Source organism: Mytilus trossulus, chromosome 13 (assembly GCF_036588685.1).
Source record: "Mytilus trossulus isolate FHL-02 chromosome 13, PNRI_Mtr1.1.1.hap1, whole genome shotgun sequence".
NCBI classification, from domain to species: domain Eukaryota; kingdom Metazoa; phylum Mollusca; class Bivalvia; order Mytilida; family Mytilidae; genus Mytilus; species Mytilus trossulus.
This window is the reverse complement of record NC_086385.1, coordinates 31,115,713-31,130,729: the sequence shown is the minus strand read 5'-3', so window position 1 is coordinate 31,130,729 and position 15,017 is coordinate 31,115,713. Positions and strand designations below refer to the sequence as shown.

The 15,017-nt window shown below is 33.4% G+C and overlaps 2 protein-coding genes across 2 annotated transcripts; both read right to left on the bottom strand.

Annotated features, from left to right (window-relative positions):
• Positions 1-1,741: 1,741 nt before the first annotated feature.
• On the bottom strand, positions 1,742-2,836 carry LOC134694253 (uncharacterized). The gene is made up of 2 exons (XM_063555255.1): positions 2,470-2,836; positions 1,742-2,040 (listed from the first exon to the last, which is right to left on the bottom strand). The coding sequence occupies exons 1-2, from the start codon at positions 2,834-2,836 to the stop codon at positions 1,742-1,744; spliced, it is 666 nt and encodes a 221-aa protein (XP_063411325.1).
• Positions 2,837-9,411: 6,575 nt separating this feature from the next.
• Positions 9,412-11,079, bottom strand: LOC134694251 (uncharacterized). Its single transcript, XM_063555253.1, has one exon. The coding sequence runs from the start codon at positions 11,077-11,079 to the stop codon at positions 9,412-9,414; it is 1,668 nt and encodes a 555-aa protein (XP_063411323.1).
• Positions 11,080-15,017: the final 3,938 nt, after the last annotated feature.

The window sequence follows — 15,017 nt, the reverse complement described above, 5'->3', positions numbered from 1 at the left end:
CAAACGATAACCAGTGAATTACAGGCTCCTGTCTTGGGACCGGTTCATACATCCAGAATGTAGCAGGGCTAAACATGTCAGAGGGATCCTAATCCTCGCCCTAATCTATCTGGAACAGTGGTATTACAGTATAAAATACGAAAGAACTATAAAAATCAGTTGAAAAAGGCTTAACTCATCAGATAAACATTCATACAATTTTAATAACGTCGTTACGAACGTGACTTTAAATACATATTTAAGATAAAAATGACAATGCTAACACTTTGGTATTAAAGGGATAGAACGAACGGACGGATTTTTCTACATATTATACGATAAATCAGTGCTACGAGTGAATATATTTACATACGTGGTAATATGCATATCAGTCCTGATTTTTCAAACACTTCTAATTGCAACGCGGAGAGAAATACCGATGAAAAAATTATGATCTTATAGTCCGTTTGCCAATTACCAAGTTGATTCTGTTACATGTACCCACTTTTGAAACAAATTGCTTTCCTTTGATAAACATGTTTAGACGTTTTTTACCATTTCTAATGTAAAATAACTGTTGGTATTTAAAGTTCCAAGCTAAACAAAGAATCTAAGGAAATACATTTTTACATGTTGTGCACATATTAAATAGCTCTTCGATGTCAGTTGAATTGTCCTTTTTCAGGAAAGACCACACATCGAATGGATATACAATGTCAAGGTCAACAGTAGTATAACGCTTTGCTCATTGTTGACAGTTGTACGATAATTTCTTATTGCATGTTATTGTTTACATTCGTGTCATATAGTGTTTTAGCGTTTAGTGCAAAATCAGCGTACCCTTCTGAAGCGCCTGTGGTCAATAAAGATTTTCAGTAGGTTTCTTTAATCATGTTGCATGAGTTCCAATGAGACAACTCTCTATCCAAGCGGCTACATTTTCTAACGTAAACCATTATAGGTCAAATTATCGTCTCCAACACGTAGCATTGGCTCACACCGAACAGCAAGCTATTAAGGGTAAACAAAATGACTAGTGTAAAACCATTCTAACGGGAAAACCAACGGTCTAATCTTTATTAAAAACGAGACACGAGAAACATTTATGAAACACATCAACGAATTAAAACCACTGAATGTTTGTATACTTTCTTTTGTCTTTTTCTTTTCTCTTTTAAATTTGGTTGGCATTGTAAGTTTTGTTTTTACCTGTTTTTTTACTTCAGTCTGTGTTTAAATTCCGCTGCGTCTTGTATACTTTGTTTTGTCTTTCAGTAGCATTTTCTCTATGTTACTTTGGCCTTGTAAGTTTGTTTTTGACTTATGTGTTTGAATATAACTTCAGAATCTATCGCCTTTCTTTTTGGAAAAATGGTTGCCTAATGGCGAATATACAACATCTTCTTCTTCTTTTATGTGCCGACCCAATTTTGACATTTAATTTGTATTGTATTTTTAAATAAAAGGGCATTGGGGCCTCATTGAATCAAAATAATACTATTGAAATGTGGCTTTATATATTCACAAGAAAAGGATACATTGGGGAACACCAGAATTTATTCTTGAATTCAATATTTTATTTCGAAATGTTTCTTTTCGACAAATTCATATTCCTTGAAATTCAACGTAGAAGCCAGCCAGAAAATGATGGACGACCATGTTCGTTACTATGAATTTGTCCATCATCAGCATATGACGAATGGATGCGAACAAAGACCGAATCACCTTTAGTAACGTTAGCCACAACCGTCCCGCTTACAGATCAATCATCGCCACCTTTTGATCGGAGAAAAGTGATTCCGTAAACCGTGTTGTTAATCATAAGTTCGGTAGGATGTTCACCATCATAAACTCTGGTAACCCATATAAACACATACACCCCACTTGTTGGTGCAGTAAAAATTCCAGTCACTTGGTTGTAACCGCTTCCTACATTGGTAACGGAGACGTCATATATCAATGTATGACGGGTACTTGGATTACATTCTGAATGGGACATGTAGGAATAGAACGCAACAAGTCCATCGCCGGCCATGTTTTCTGGTTGTAAAAGTATACGTTCTGAAAAAGATAAACGTGCAGTAAATACATAAATATGGATCATTTACCTCGATCACAATCATTCGAGTATGCGGTCAACAGCACAAAATTATCCATAAAAAATATCACGAATATCACGAAAGCTTTCCTCCTTTTAAATTGTTAAAATTATTCTGAGGATGACCACTACCAAAGATCAGTTAAAAAATCACTAGTAAAGACCGATTTATGCCACTTTGTGCAACGAACATCAAATTTAAACTAAAACTCATGTAAAATTGAAAATCACATAATTTAACATGTCCATAGTGCCATTATATTTTCTTTTCTTTTTTCTTCTTATTTTCAGTTAAATATCATTATATTATTTACTTTTCAAACATACTGGCTTTAATCAACAGTTATATTCTATAACAATGTATTATCAAAATAAAGGAGTCCAAATCTTACCTTTCCGAGAAATTGCATTCGATTTCGGATTAACCATTTCTTTAACGATTCCATATATTCCACTCTTATAATCCGTATTTTCCTGTTCATCCGCATGTTCATGTTGAGAAATATCACCGTGTTTCACGCCATATTCATTCAGATCGGAATGTTGCCTAACACACTTATTTTTTTCAATCACTTTAAAACAGCGTTCAATTTTCCGACGATATTCTATGTCTGTTTTCTTATCGAACATTAGACTTCGAATATGTGTTCTTTGTATAGTGTCTGTTGTTTCAAGATTGTATATCCGGGCACTTTGTTTTTGCATGACATTGTTTAATTTCTGTACGGTTTCTCGCAATTCTAACATTTCTTTATACATGATTTTTAAATCAATAACGTCGTTTTCAAGTATTCCGTTAACATAGCTTATTGTAAGACAAAGACAAACAAAACTGAGGCAAACTGCGCGAATCATTTTCTATAGAAAAGGTATAGTATTCAATCTAACCGTATTTATATCGCTCTAAATGTTTCGATAAGAACCAACCTTGTAAATGAACTTTTAGTATCTTTAGTTTTCAGGTCATGGCATAGGAGCCGAAACAAGGACAAAAATTGCTCCCCTCCACTTACGATATTGAGATGAAAACGAAAAATAAAATAAGTGAAAAAGAACACTGTCTTAAAGAAAAAAAAGGGTAACGTCAATGAGATAGCAACCAAAAAAGGAAATAATCGAACTATAAGATATAAGACAGAAGCCAACAGTGATTATCTCAAAGTCCTTTTACTTGTAAACATTTAAAACTCATGAATCGAAAGAAAATGACCAGCAATAATACTTCAGACACTTGAAAGTACTATATGAACTCTAGGATGGCTTCGTATTTGATATATTCTAAAGAGACGTGTTCAAGGTTAAAGACTGAAGAGGGAGATGGCTTGCCTCCCCTAACCAACTACAATCTTGTTTGGGAATGGATTTATATAGGCTTTGCCTTTTGTCTTATCCCTTTGTTTGCATGTACGTTATGCTGTTTCAAACAAAATTGTAGTATTTATTAGAGGATTCAGAGTTCAGTATGGGCATTAAATCATTAAACGATCAACAGTTTTCATTTCCTGAATGTAATTCGCCTTTTCAAAATCTAAAGATTCATGGATAATTGCATTGTTCGTACCACAAAATTAAAATAACGTCATGTCATTGGTTGAATATCCATTGTATGACATGTTTATTCAAAGACGACGTTTTGGTGTACACTTTTGAAAATATTACCCAGGATGCATTAGATTCTAAAACGGTAATTGCAATACAGCGAAACACTCCTTTTTAAACAGGTTAAACTTGTACGCCTCATGTTAATTTGTCCGAAATAAATCTGACGTCCAACGACTGTTTTGCCAGACAAGCTGGGGCCATGGGACGTCAGAGGTTGTCCAATATCAAAAAGTGGATATTTGCCCACCCAAAATAGATGCGCTGCTTCGTCGCTTCTGGTGCCGACTGACGACCTTGGAATTATACAAATCGGGCATCGATCTGTTAATTTTTCATTTATCTTTCATTTATGTAAGTTTCATCTACCTGCCAACCTTTATTTTCCCATATTTTAACAGTTTTCACAGAAACCGATCGATTTCTGAATTTTGCCTTTCATTGTCAAAGATTATCACGTGACCACGAGAAAACAGTGATGATTTATGCAAATGACCATAATTTAACACCTCGTTCATTAACAATGAAAGTTATCAAAATGTCCGAAAGCTTCCGATTGTTCTCGTGGTCGGAACTAAATGTTTAATCGATCTCCTGTAAAGTAGGTGAAAAATCGTGGTTGGCTACTAAATGTTCAAAATCGATCTCCTTCAAGGAGATGAACAAATATAAATATTTGCATATTTGAGTCTCGAGGCCATAAACCCTCTCGTAACTTGACGTCCATTTGAAAGTGAAAGTCAAAATGCAGTAATCGATGGGTCTCTTTAAAAAAACTGTTAAAATATGGAAAAAATAAAAGTTGGCAGGTAGGTGAAACTTACATTGAAATGAAACGATAAATGAAAAATGGACAGATTGATGCCCACTTTGATCTTCATTCGACAAATTGCAAGTCCTTAAAGGTGTCACTGTCTTTTGTATTTCAAATTTGATAGGTAATCCTGGTATTATTTACATGTAACTAAAGTACAACTCTTTGCATATTGGTTAGAAAAACATGTGATATCATTCACGACATGATTGCTGTCCTTTGTTGAGCAGATATTAATGGCTTTCACTTCCGCCAGGCAACTTCTTCTTCTTATTTTGTAATTCCCTCCTGTTTAGGAGGACTTGGATGAGGCCGATAAATAATAACAGTATCTGTAATTTAAAACACAACAAAGCCTCTGTAAAATATGAATGAACAATATCCTCCACCATAATATCCAGTCGTAAGTTTATATATACAATGGAAGCATTAATATAGGGACTTTAAAAGTTATGTATAAATGTTAAAATGGCAAGAGTGTTGCATGGTATTGGTTGCAAAATTCGATATTTTTCATTGAATTGTAATATACTTTATTTAATTGGTATATTGTTTCATTGAAATGTGATATTTTATTATTCGAATGGTATATTCTTTCATTGAGATGCAATACATTTTGTTCATTTGGTATATTTTTTTATTTGATTGTTACATTTCTTCATTCAAATGCAAATATTTTTTTATCTAAATGCATTTTTTTTTCATTTTAATTCAAAATTTTATTCAAATCATTCAAATGCAATATTTTTCATTCAATTGGTAAATTTCCTCATTTAAACAACTGTTAAATGCAAATTTTTTTTCATTATATTTTTCATTTAAATGCAATATTTTTTTCTATTCGAATTGTATATTCTTTCATTATCTTTTACGTTTAAATGCAATATTTTTTTTCATTTAGATGCAATACTTTTTATTCAAATGGTATAATTTGTCATTCAAATGCAGTATGTTTTACTTAATTGGTATATTTCATAATGTAATTGCAATATGTTTCTATTTGAATGTCATATTTTTACATTTATATGCAATGTTTTCTTTGTTCAATTGGTAAATCTTTTCATTTGAACGTAATATTTTTATTCAATGGTAAAGGATTTTGTTTATTTATATGCAATAATTGCATGATGGGAAATTTTTTGACGTCATCATGTCAAATTTGCAACAACATTTGTGATTGGTCGGTATTTGTTTGGATTTCTTCCCTTTCTTCTGAAACATGAGTGACTAAGAAATAAAAAAACCGTCAGAACAATCAATATCGCCCCTCTAACGAAATCTTGCGTGCGTTCAAGTTCGTGCACAGGCAGTTCAAAATCTTCCGTTCCTAACTATTATTTCTATATAAAATTTCGATAGCCAAAGCGTTTGGACCACCACTTTTCAAAAATTTTTATTGTATGCAAGTATATCGTTTTTTTAAATAGATTAGACATCGTTGGTTTTCCCGTTTGAATGGTTTTATATTAGTCATTCTTTGTGGCCAATTTATAGCTTACTGTTCGGTGTAAGCTAATGCTCAGTGTTAAAGACCGGACTTTGACCGATAAGGTTTACATTTACAAATTGTGACTTGGATGGAGCGTTTTCTTATTGACACTCATACCACACCACATCTTCTTATATTTATAAACAACGTAACCCAAACGTTTCTCATACTGTTTTCTTTTGTAAAAACTATTTGCCGCGCGTTGTATACTGATCAATACTTCAGCCTGCGAGAACAATATTTATTTCAGTACTAGTCGTTATAAGCTTTGAGCAAACTTCTAGTAATTGCAAATACTCTAATGTCGTTGTTTTGTTTCTATTGTCTGAATGTTAGTTTTTTATGTGTCTCGTACCGATCTTTTGGTTAAATTTAATTGCAACTGATTAGGGTATGTTTGTTCTTTAATTGTACTGTTATACCACTGTCCAAGCTTCGCGATGAAATGGGTGCTCACAAACATGTTGCTGTATTGTTACACCACTGTCCCAGGCTATTGGGGATTGGAATCTCGCTAACATGTGTAACCCCGCCAAATTATATATGTTTGTGTCTGTCCCAACCAGAAGCCGGTTATTAAATTGCTGCTGTTTGTTACTGTGTTTCGTTCATTACTTTGCACATTAATTCGGCCGTTAGTTTTCTCGTTTGAATTGTTTTACATTAATTTTTTGTGATTTTGGGACCTTTTATAGCTGACTATGCGGTGTAGGTTTTGCTAATTGTCAAAGGCCGTACGGTGATTTATAGCTGTTGATTTCTGTGTCATTTGGTCTCTTGTGGAGAGTTGTCTCATTTGCAATCGTACCACATCTTGGTTTTACATCAAACTTGCCATATTCTTTATGTGCCTGTCCCAGGTCAGGATCCTGTAATTTAGTGCTTGCTTGTAAATTGTTTTGTTAAGTATACTATAATGAGGCCGTTAGTTTTTTCGTTTGAATTGCTCACACTTTTCATGTCGGCCCTTTTAAACGACTTTACAGTATCAGGGTTTTGTCAATTTGTAAAGCCTTACGATTGTCTATAATTGCGCACATCCACTTCTTATTTGACATCCGGTGAATATTGCCTTGTAAGCAATCATATCTCAACTTTTCGTTTAAATATTCCTTGAAACATTTGTCACTGGGCGTTACAAACTAGCAACAAACAATCGATCAATTTAAACTTGCGTTAAATAAGTGGAAAACCGTTTCAAATTTATTTATGTGTTGGGGTGGGGGCAGAAGGAGTTCATATATGAATATTGTTGTTTAGAAATAGCTGACAAATAGCCATAATTAGCGACAGATAAAGATGAATAATAATATCCTCTCTTCTCTTCTCTATCCTTCATCTATGAATTAAGACCACCACGGAATACCCTTACAGTGTTTAAAGTAGTGTTACAAACCAATCAATAAAAATTCCTTCCCTAGAATATCAAGTAATCGTACGCCCCTTAACCGTTATTGTTCAACGATGTAGTTTTCATATGTAACAAGCTTATCGTCCTACTAAGGCGGTCATTCCATAAAAACGTGTATAACACAGCTCACATTCTGATATATCTGCATTCAAAAATTCATTAATATCATTTAGGCTAAACGACGCTATATGTTTGTTATGTGCCTCTGCCATCCGTCTAAAAAACGATAAAAAAAGAAGAGATTGAAGAGAGCCCGAAGATCTTCCCAATACAAAAAAAACAAGAGAAATGGACTTCTTCTGGCTCACTACTGAAGAACAAAACAAAAAAAGAAACGCGCACCATTAATATGTTTTCAAAAAACCTTGCCCCTTCCCTTTTTTTCCAAAAAAAAATGGCATTATTAAAAATATATTCTATAGTATACACATAATATAATCATCATTAAAATGCTAATGTATTTTTATCAGACCTACTTTATTACATGATCTGGGACTAATGACATCCATTTATAAGTCCAAGCATAAAGTAAATTATTATAAAATAAATATGTTTCTGAAATTGAGAATAGAAATGGGGAATGTGTCAAAGAGACAACAACCCAACCATAGAGCAGACAAGAGCCAAAGGCCACCAATGGGTATTCAATGCAGCGAGAAACGCCAGCAGCAGGGGGCGTCCTTCAGCTGGCCCCTAAATAAATATGTATACTAGTTCAATAATAATGGACGTCATATTAAACCTCAAATAATACACAAAAAAACTTAAATTAAAAATGATACAAGATTAACAAAGGCCAGAGGCTTCTGATTTTAGACAGGCGCAAAAGTGCGGAGGGGGTAAGCATGTTTTTGAGTCAGAGTCACCAATTATCGAGACAGGAATAAGGTTTACAAAGAAAGATTAATTTGCAAAAAGTAGATAAGGGGTGGGACCAAACCTTTAGATAATATGATAAAGAAATGATGAAATATAAAGAATACGTTGGTTGTGTTTTTGTTGTCTTAGTGGAAAATATTTTACGCATGTTTAGGACAACTATAATCGAGATCAAAGGATACAGAATAGAGTGAAATGGTAAAAACTAAAAGATATAGATTTATAGAAACCATCTTTGATCTGAACCCATTCCCCCTATCCTCACACACACCATAATCATTACTGCCAATAATCGCACAGATACATCTGTATACAAATATCTAAATCTGAACCTCATCCCCCTAGACACAGAGGTTTTGGATCCGCCCCTTTTCAATGTATCTTACATAGATATAGGAAGATGTGGTGAGAGTTCCAATGAGACAACTCTCCATCCAAATAACAATTTATAAAAGTAAACCATTATAGGTCCATGTACGGCCTTCAACACGGAACAAAAAGCTGTAAGAGGATTGATCTGCGTCATGATTAAATGTATCTGGACTTAAAGGGGGGAAGCTATGTTATTCATCGGAGACCTGTTTGCCATGTGCACTCAGGTATCTGTTTCTATCCATGGACAGGTTGCGTGTCCAATTAATAATTAGTACATGTCACTGGCATACCGAAGACTGTATAGGCAGCAATAATATATTATTTTTTTCAAATATTTGATACAATTATAGAAGTCTCAAATTACTGACTCACGATATTGGTCTTTCATGAACTAAAAATGTATGTGCGATCGAAATATGCATACCAATCTTTTGTCTTTATAGTGCTCGTCTCTTCCTCTTTGTGCAAGTTTGAAAAGTTACTTCCGACTAGTACAAAAAAAGTATAAATAATTTTTTCCAGATTTTTAAATCAATGTGTTATTGGTTTTTTTGTTTAAGTCTCATATGCATTACACTTCATATTTAAATAGGCATCGCATCACTCTCGGTATGGTTTAACAGCTTAATCTGAAAAAGTTTCAAACAAAAGCAAAATTAGAAAACTCGATTATTTGATCAATTTGTCTTTAAGATATAAAAACTGATTGTTTATCTTTCGGCTAATCACCCATTCTCACAGCCATATCAGTGTTTATTACCAAGTGTTCATTGGGTTTTATATATATTGATAGATCTAGTATAGTCGTTTGTGACTAACAGTTCTTTTGTTTCATTGTTGTAAGATATACCGGTCTGTTTATTGATGCCGTCGTCTGCTGTCAATACAATATCATGTTTCTGTCCACCATTAGATATTCTATGTATGTTGTCTGATAAATACCCTGCTACATACAAATCCCCACGTTCATCTACGGCTACACCATTAGCACCTTTCAGGTCAGGACTGTTGTATATCTCACGTTCTTTTCCATCCGAAGAAACTAAGAATACTTTATTACTATCTGCGTCAGTACAATACACATCACCATCCTGATTGGCACAGATATCCCAAGGTGCAAATGTTGTGTGTATTACTTTAAGAACTTTACCATTAATATTCACTAGTGTTAGAGTTTGAGGTTTATTGTTTACCCAGATCTTGTCCTTTACACTGGTTATTCCTCTACAGAATCCATCATCTTTGATTCCTCTACCAGGCGTCAATGATGTCAGGTCGATGATCTGGATACCTGCACCACCAACAGATACTACAGCAAGGTGTTTGTCAAATAACGTAACATTTTGTAGTTTATAATCTAAATCAATCACGTTGGGGTTCAACTCAATCAAGGTTAAATTTGATCCATCAAGTTTACAAACAAAAAGTTGTTTGCCCATGTATTGCTTGAGGAGTAACTTATTATCAGAAATAAAGCATCCACTATTGATACGTACTCCATTACCTAATTTCGTGGTCGGGAATGAATGTGACATTGATAATTTTCTTTCGTCTTTCACTAGAAATTGACATTGTTGATCGATATCTAGTACAGGCATTTTGACTTGGACATGTTCTACCGTTATTCTACCTAAGTCTGGTATTAATTTCGTAATGTTCGACTCAGATTCTGAGAGATGATATTTAAGGATCGGAATAGAAGCTGTTTGCATTCCTCTGATTTCTAATTCCTTCTCGTAAATTTTTGCATCTAAAAATTTTACAACCTGGAACAAATGAACTTCTGTTGAGTCTCGCTTCAGTAAATTCAGATCACTTTTCCATGTAGACAGCGAGTCTGAGCTGGATTGTATGCTATTTCTGTTTCGGAACACACTCTCAGTACAATGTTTATACTTAGAATCAATATCTTTATGTATCTCTTCTTCTATCGTATCTAAATGAGCAATGACTTTCCGTTTAATTTCAGACACCCTTGTTTTTATTTTGGTACGACTTTTTTCCAAATCTACAAGTGTTTTCTCACTTTGGCTCTGTTTTTTCTCTGTAATTTGACATAGGTTTAAAATTCTTCTCTCTAGATCAGAAATAGCGGTACCATCCTTAACGCCTTTAGCAGCTTTTTCGATTGAAATGATAGACTTGCAGTTCTGATGTGATATCGGAACACATGACACGCAGACGACCTTGTCATGTTGACAGCAGTACAGTGCAATATTTTGATCTGGATGATTGTCACAGTTCTTGGACAATGTTAGAATTGACGAACAGAGTTGTATCTCTTGCATTGGTATTACCTTGTGAGGCGGGGACATTCTATTGTGAACTCTGGAACACGCCTTACATACAAGTTCACAGCAGTCATTGCACCAAGATACAGCTGTAATGTATTCATCACTGCGCTGACAACCAGCACAGAATTTACTGTCCGCCATTCTGTAAGAATAGAAAAAAACATAGCGTCTGCAGTAAAAAAATAAATGGAAAAACATCACGTTTAATAACTTATTGCGTCCGAAGCGCTTTTCTGAATTTACCTTTATCAGGAACACTCAAAGCCAAACATTTAAAATCAAACGATGTATAAGTACCGCAAATCATTGAAGAGCTATTAGTAAAAAATACCAAATATAAATAGCCAAATTCATATAAAGTCAACTTAGTTTCCTAATAACTTCAAAATTTTTTAAACGGACAATTTTAATAAAGTTCGTTAAATCATGTCGATACCGAAGCACTGACTACTGAGCCGATGATACCCTCAAGGACTGATAGTCCACCAGCAGAGGTATCGACCCAGTGATGTAAAAAAATGAAAATAACACGTTTAATGAGTAATTGCGTCTGAAGCGCTTTTCTGGATTTACCTTTATGAGAAACGCTCAAAGCCCAACATTTGAAATCCGAAGATGTATAAGTACCGAAAATCATTGAAGAGCTATAAGTCAAAAATACCTAATATAAATAGTCAAATTCATCTAAAGTCAACTTTGATTGAAGGAGTTGAAACCTTAGTTTCCTAATAATTTCAATTTTTTTTTAAACGGACAATTTTAATAAAGTTTGTTAAATCATGTCAGTACCGAAGCACTGACTACTGAGCCGATGATACCCTCAACGACTGATAGTCCACTAGCAGAGTTATCATACCCAGTGATGTTAGACATGTTAGAATAGAAAACAACACGTTTAATAATTTATTATATCCGAAGCGCTTTTCTGGATTTACCTTTATCAGGAACGATCAAAGCCAAAAATTTGAAATCAAAATAGGTATTAGTACCCAAAATCATTGAAAAGCTATAAATCAAAAATACCTAATATAAATAGCCAAATTCATCTAAAGTCAACCTTGCCTGAGGGAGTTGAAACCTTAGTTTTCTTATAATTTCAAAAAAAAATTAAACGGACAATTTTAATAAAGTTTGTTAAATCATGTCCCTATTGGAGCACTGACTACTGAGCTGATGATACCGTCTGGGACTGGTAGTCCACTAGCAGAGGTATCATACCCAGTGATGTTAGACATGTTAGAATAGAAAACAACACGTTTAATAATTTATGATATCCGAAGCGCTTTTCTGGATTTACCTTTATCAGGAACGATCAAAGCCAAACATTTGAAATCAAAATAGGTATTAGTACCCAAAATCATTGAAAAGCTATAAATCAAAAATACCTAATATAAATAGCCAAATTCATCTAAAGTCAACCTTGCCTGAGGGAGTTGAAACCCTAAGTTTCCTAATAATTTTAAAAAGTTTTAACGGACAATTCTAATCAAGTTTTTTAAATCATGTCACTATTGAAGCACTGACTACTGAGCTGATGATACCGTCTGGAACTGGTAGTCCACCAGCAGAGGTATCGACCCAGTGATGTAAAAAAATTGAAAAAAACACGTTTAAAAATATATTGCCTCTGAAGCGCTTTTCTGGATTTACCTTTATCAGGAACGCTTAAAGCCAAACATTTCAAATCCAAAGATGTATTAGTACCGAAAATCATTGAAGAGCTATAAGTAAAAAATACCTAATATAAATAGCCAAATTCATCTAAAGTCAACTTTTTCGGAGGGAGTTGAAACCTCAGTTTCCCAATAATTTCAATTTTTTTTTAAACGGACACTTTTAATAAAGTTTGTTATATCATGGCAATACTGAAGCACTAACTACTGAGCTGATGATACCCTTGGAGACTGATAGTCCTCCAGCAGAGGTATCGACCAGTGATGTAAAAAATGGAAAACAACACGTTTAATAATTTATTGCGTTCGAAGTGCTTTACTGGATTTACCTTTATCAGGAACGATAGAAAGCCAAACATTTTGAAATCCGAAGATGTATAAGTACCGACAATCATAGAAGAGCTATAAGACAAAAATACCCAATATAAATAGCCAAATTCATCTAAAGTCAACTTTGCCTATGGGAGTTGTAACCTTAGTTTCCTAATAATTTCATTTTTTTTAAACGGACAATTTTAATAAAGTTTGTTAAATCATGTCAATACAAGCACTGACTACTGAGCTGATGATACCCTCATGGACTGATTGTTCACATCAGAGGTATCGACCCAGTGATGTAAAAAATGGATAACAACACGTTTAATAATGTATTGCGTCAAGTAAAGCTATTTACTAAACGAATGAAAAATGTTGTGGTTTTGTTTGACCTCAACTAGCCTGTAAAGAGTTTTTTTGTTAAATTTAGACATAAATAGTATTTCATCTTATTGCATTTTTCAAAATAAATGATATAAAAAAATGTTTATCCTTTTAAAGCGAGAGTATCATCAGCTTAGTAGTCAAAATAAATGATATAAAAACATTTTTATCCTTTTAAAGCGAGAGTGATCACTCTGACCTGTCTCAACTCGTTATCAGATAATAATTGAATAACCGCAGAAAAAACGAAATGTTATATCTATTAGTTTTGTCTTGAAGAACAGAAAGAAATCAAGAATGAGGTTCAAAACTAAATGTTACACAATTACAGTACATCAAGTTCTTCACATTAAATAAGACAACTGGATGATAGCTTGTGACACTACAAAATATATTTCGCAGTATAAAGAGAGTAAAAAAAATCATGGAATAAATCTTTTGAAAATTATAAAATACAGTTGGAATAAAGAGACGAGTAAGAGTGTCTTTAATAATTTTGGAAAATTGTAAATAAGATAATACGGAAATATAAGCAAACTACTGTTTTTCTAATAACGTAAGAAAACATCAAATAGTGAAAATAATGAACTCTAGTAGTGAAAATTGGGACCACGGAGGGGAATCTCTGTTAAAACGTCTTTGGACCAGAGACATATCAAGAACATTGTCAAAAACAATATCAATTCATAATTATAAGAGATTAACGCTGTGACTTCTGATGTGAAATAACTATAATAAAATTCAAAGGTAGAATTGGTATAAGAACACAGCTTTAATGTTTGGGTGTTCATTGTGTGTCCCCATTTCTTTTCATTATAATGCAGAAACGAATTACAATAGTCTTTCTTGAAAATGTCCGTATACTACAAATGAAGGACGAAAGATACCGTGCAGTGGAACATTCAAACTCAACGATAGAAAATAAATAGACAACGTCGTGGCTAAAAAGAAAAACATCCAGGCAATTCAGTATCTCAATTAAATATAACTAGAGGCTTTTAAGAGCCTGTGTTGCTCACCTGTATTTACTGATGCCTTGAAAATCATGTGAAATAAGGTTTTCGGTGTTTGGTGTTTATATATCTCAACTTGTACGATTCGCTCGTGTATTTAACAACGTATTAGATTTTTGCAAGAAAAATTTATGTATTACTTAAAAATTATTACAACAGGGTTTTTGATATCACAAACTAGTGAAAAATTTACTAAATTTTACCATCGGTATAAAGAAATAATTCGTTAATATAACTCAACATTTAGACATATTATACGTTCAGGTATTTCACATCTAATCTTTTATGGTAATATTCTTTACAAAGCACAAAAATATCAGTATTCACCTCAAAAATTTACAAAACCTTTAAACATACTAATTAAGAAGGGATATAGTTACGATACTGTTGTCAGATCATTTAAGATTGCATATTTTGGCTTTAATATTGATTCACGTATAGGGTCTTTGCATCGGAACTAAACACATTTATTTTATGAAACAGTTGTTGGCATGACACTGTTTATGTTCTTCACATATATTTTATGATAGTATAATACTAAACCCCTAACGAGATTTTGCCTTTTATTCATATGATGAAGACATAATCTTTCATTTAGTGTAATTGAGGGTTGGAGCTGGCATGTCAGTTAACTGCTAGTAGTCTGTTCTTATTTATGTCTTATTGTCATATTGGGTTTTTTATTTTTGTTTCA

Bases quoted from the DNA above. Each gene is read 5' to 3' on its own strand.
- LOC134694253 (XM_063555255.1), bottom strand. From the start codon at position 2,836: ATGTATAAAGAAATGTTAGAATTGCGAGAAACCGTACAGAAATTAAAC. The intron at 2,041-2,469 runs GTAAGATTTGGA...TATCTTTTTCAG, and splicing joins GAATGCAATTTCTCGGAAAG to AACGTATACTTTTACAACCA.
- LOC134694251 (XM_063555253.1), bottom strand. From the start codon at position 11,079: ATGGCGGACAGTAAATTCTGTGCTGGTTGTCAGCGCAGTGATGAATAC.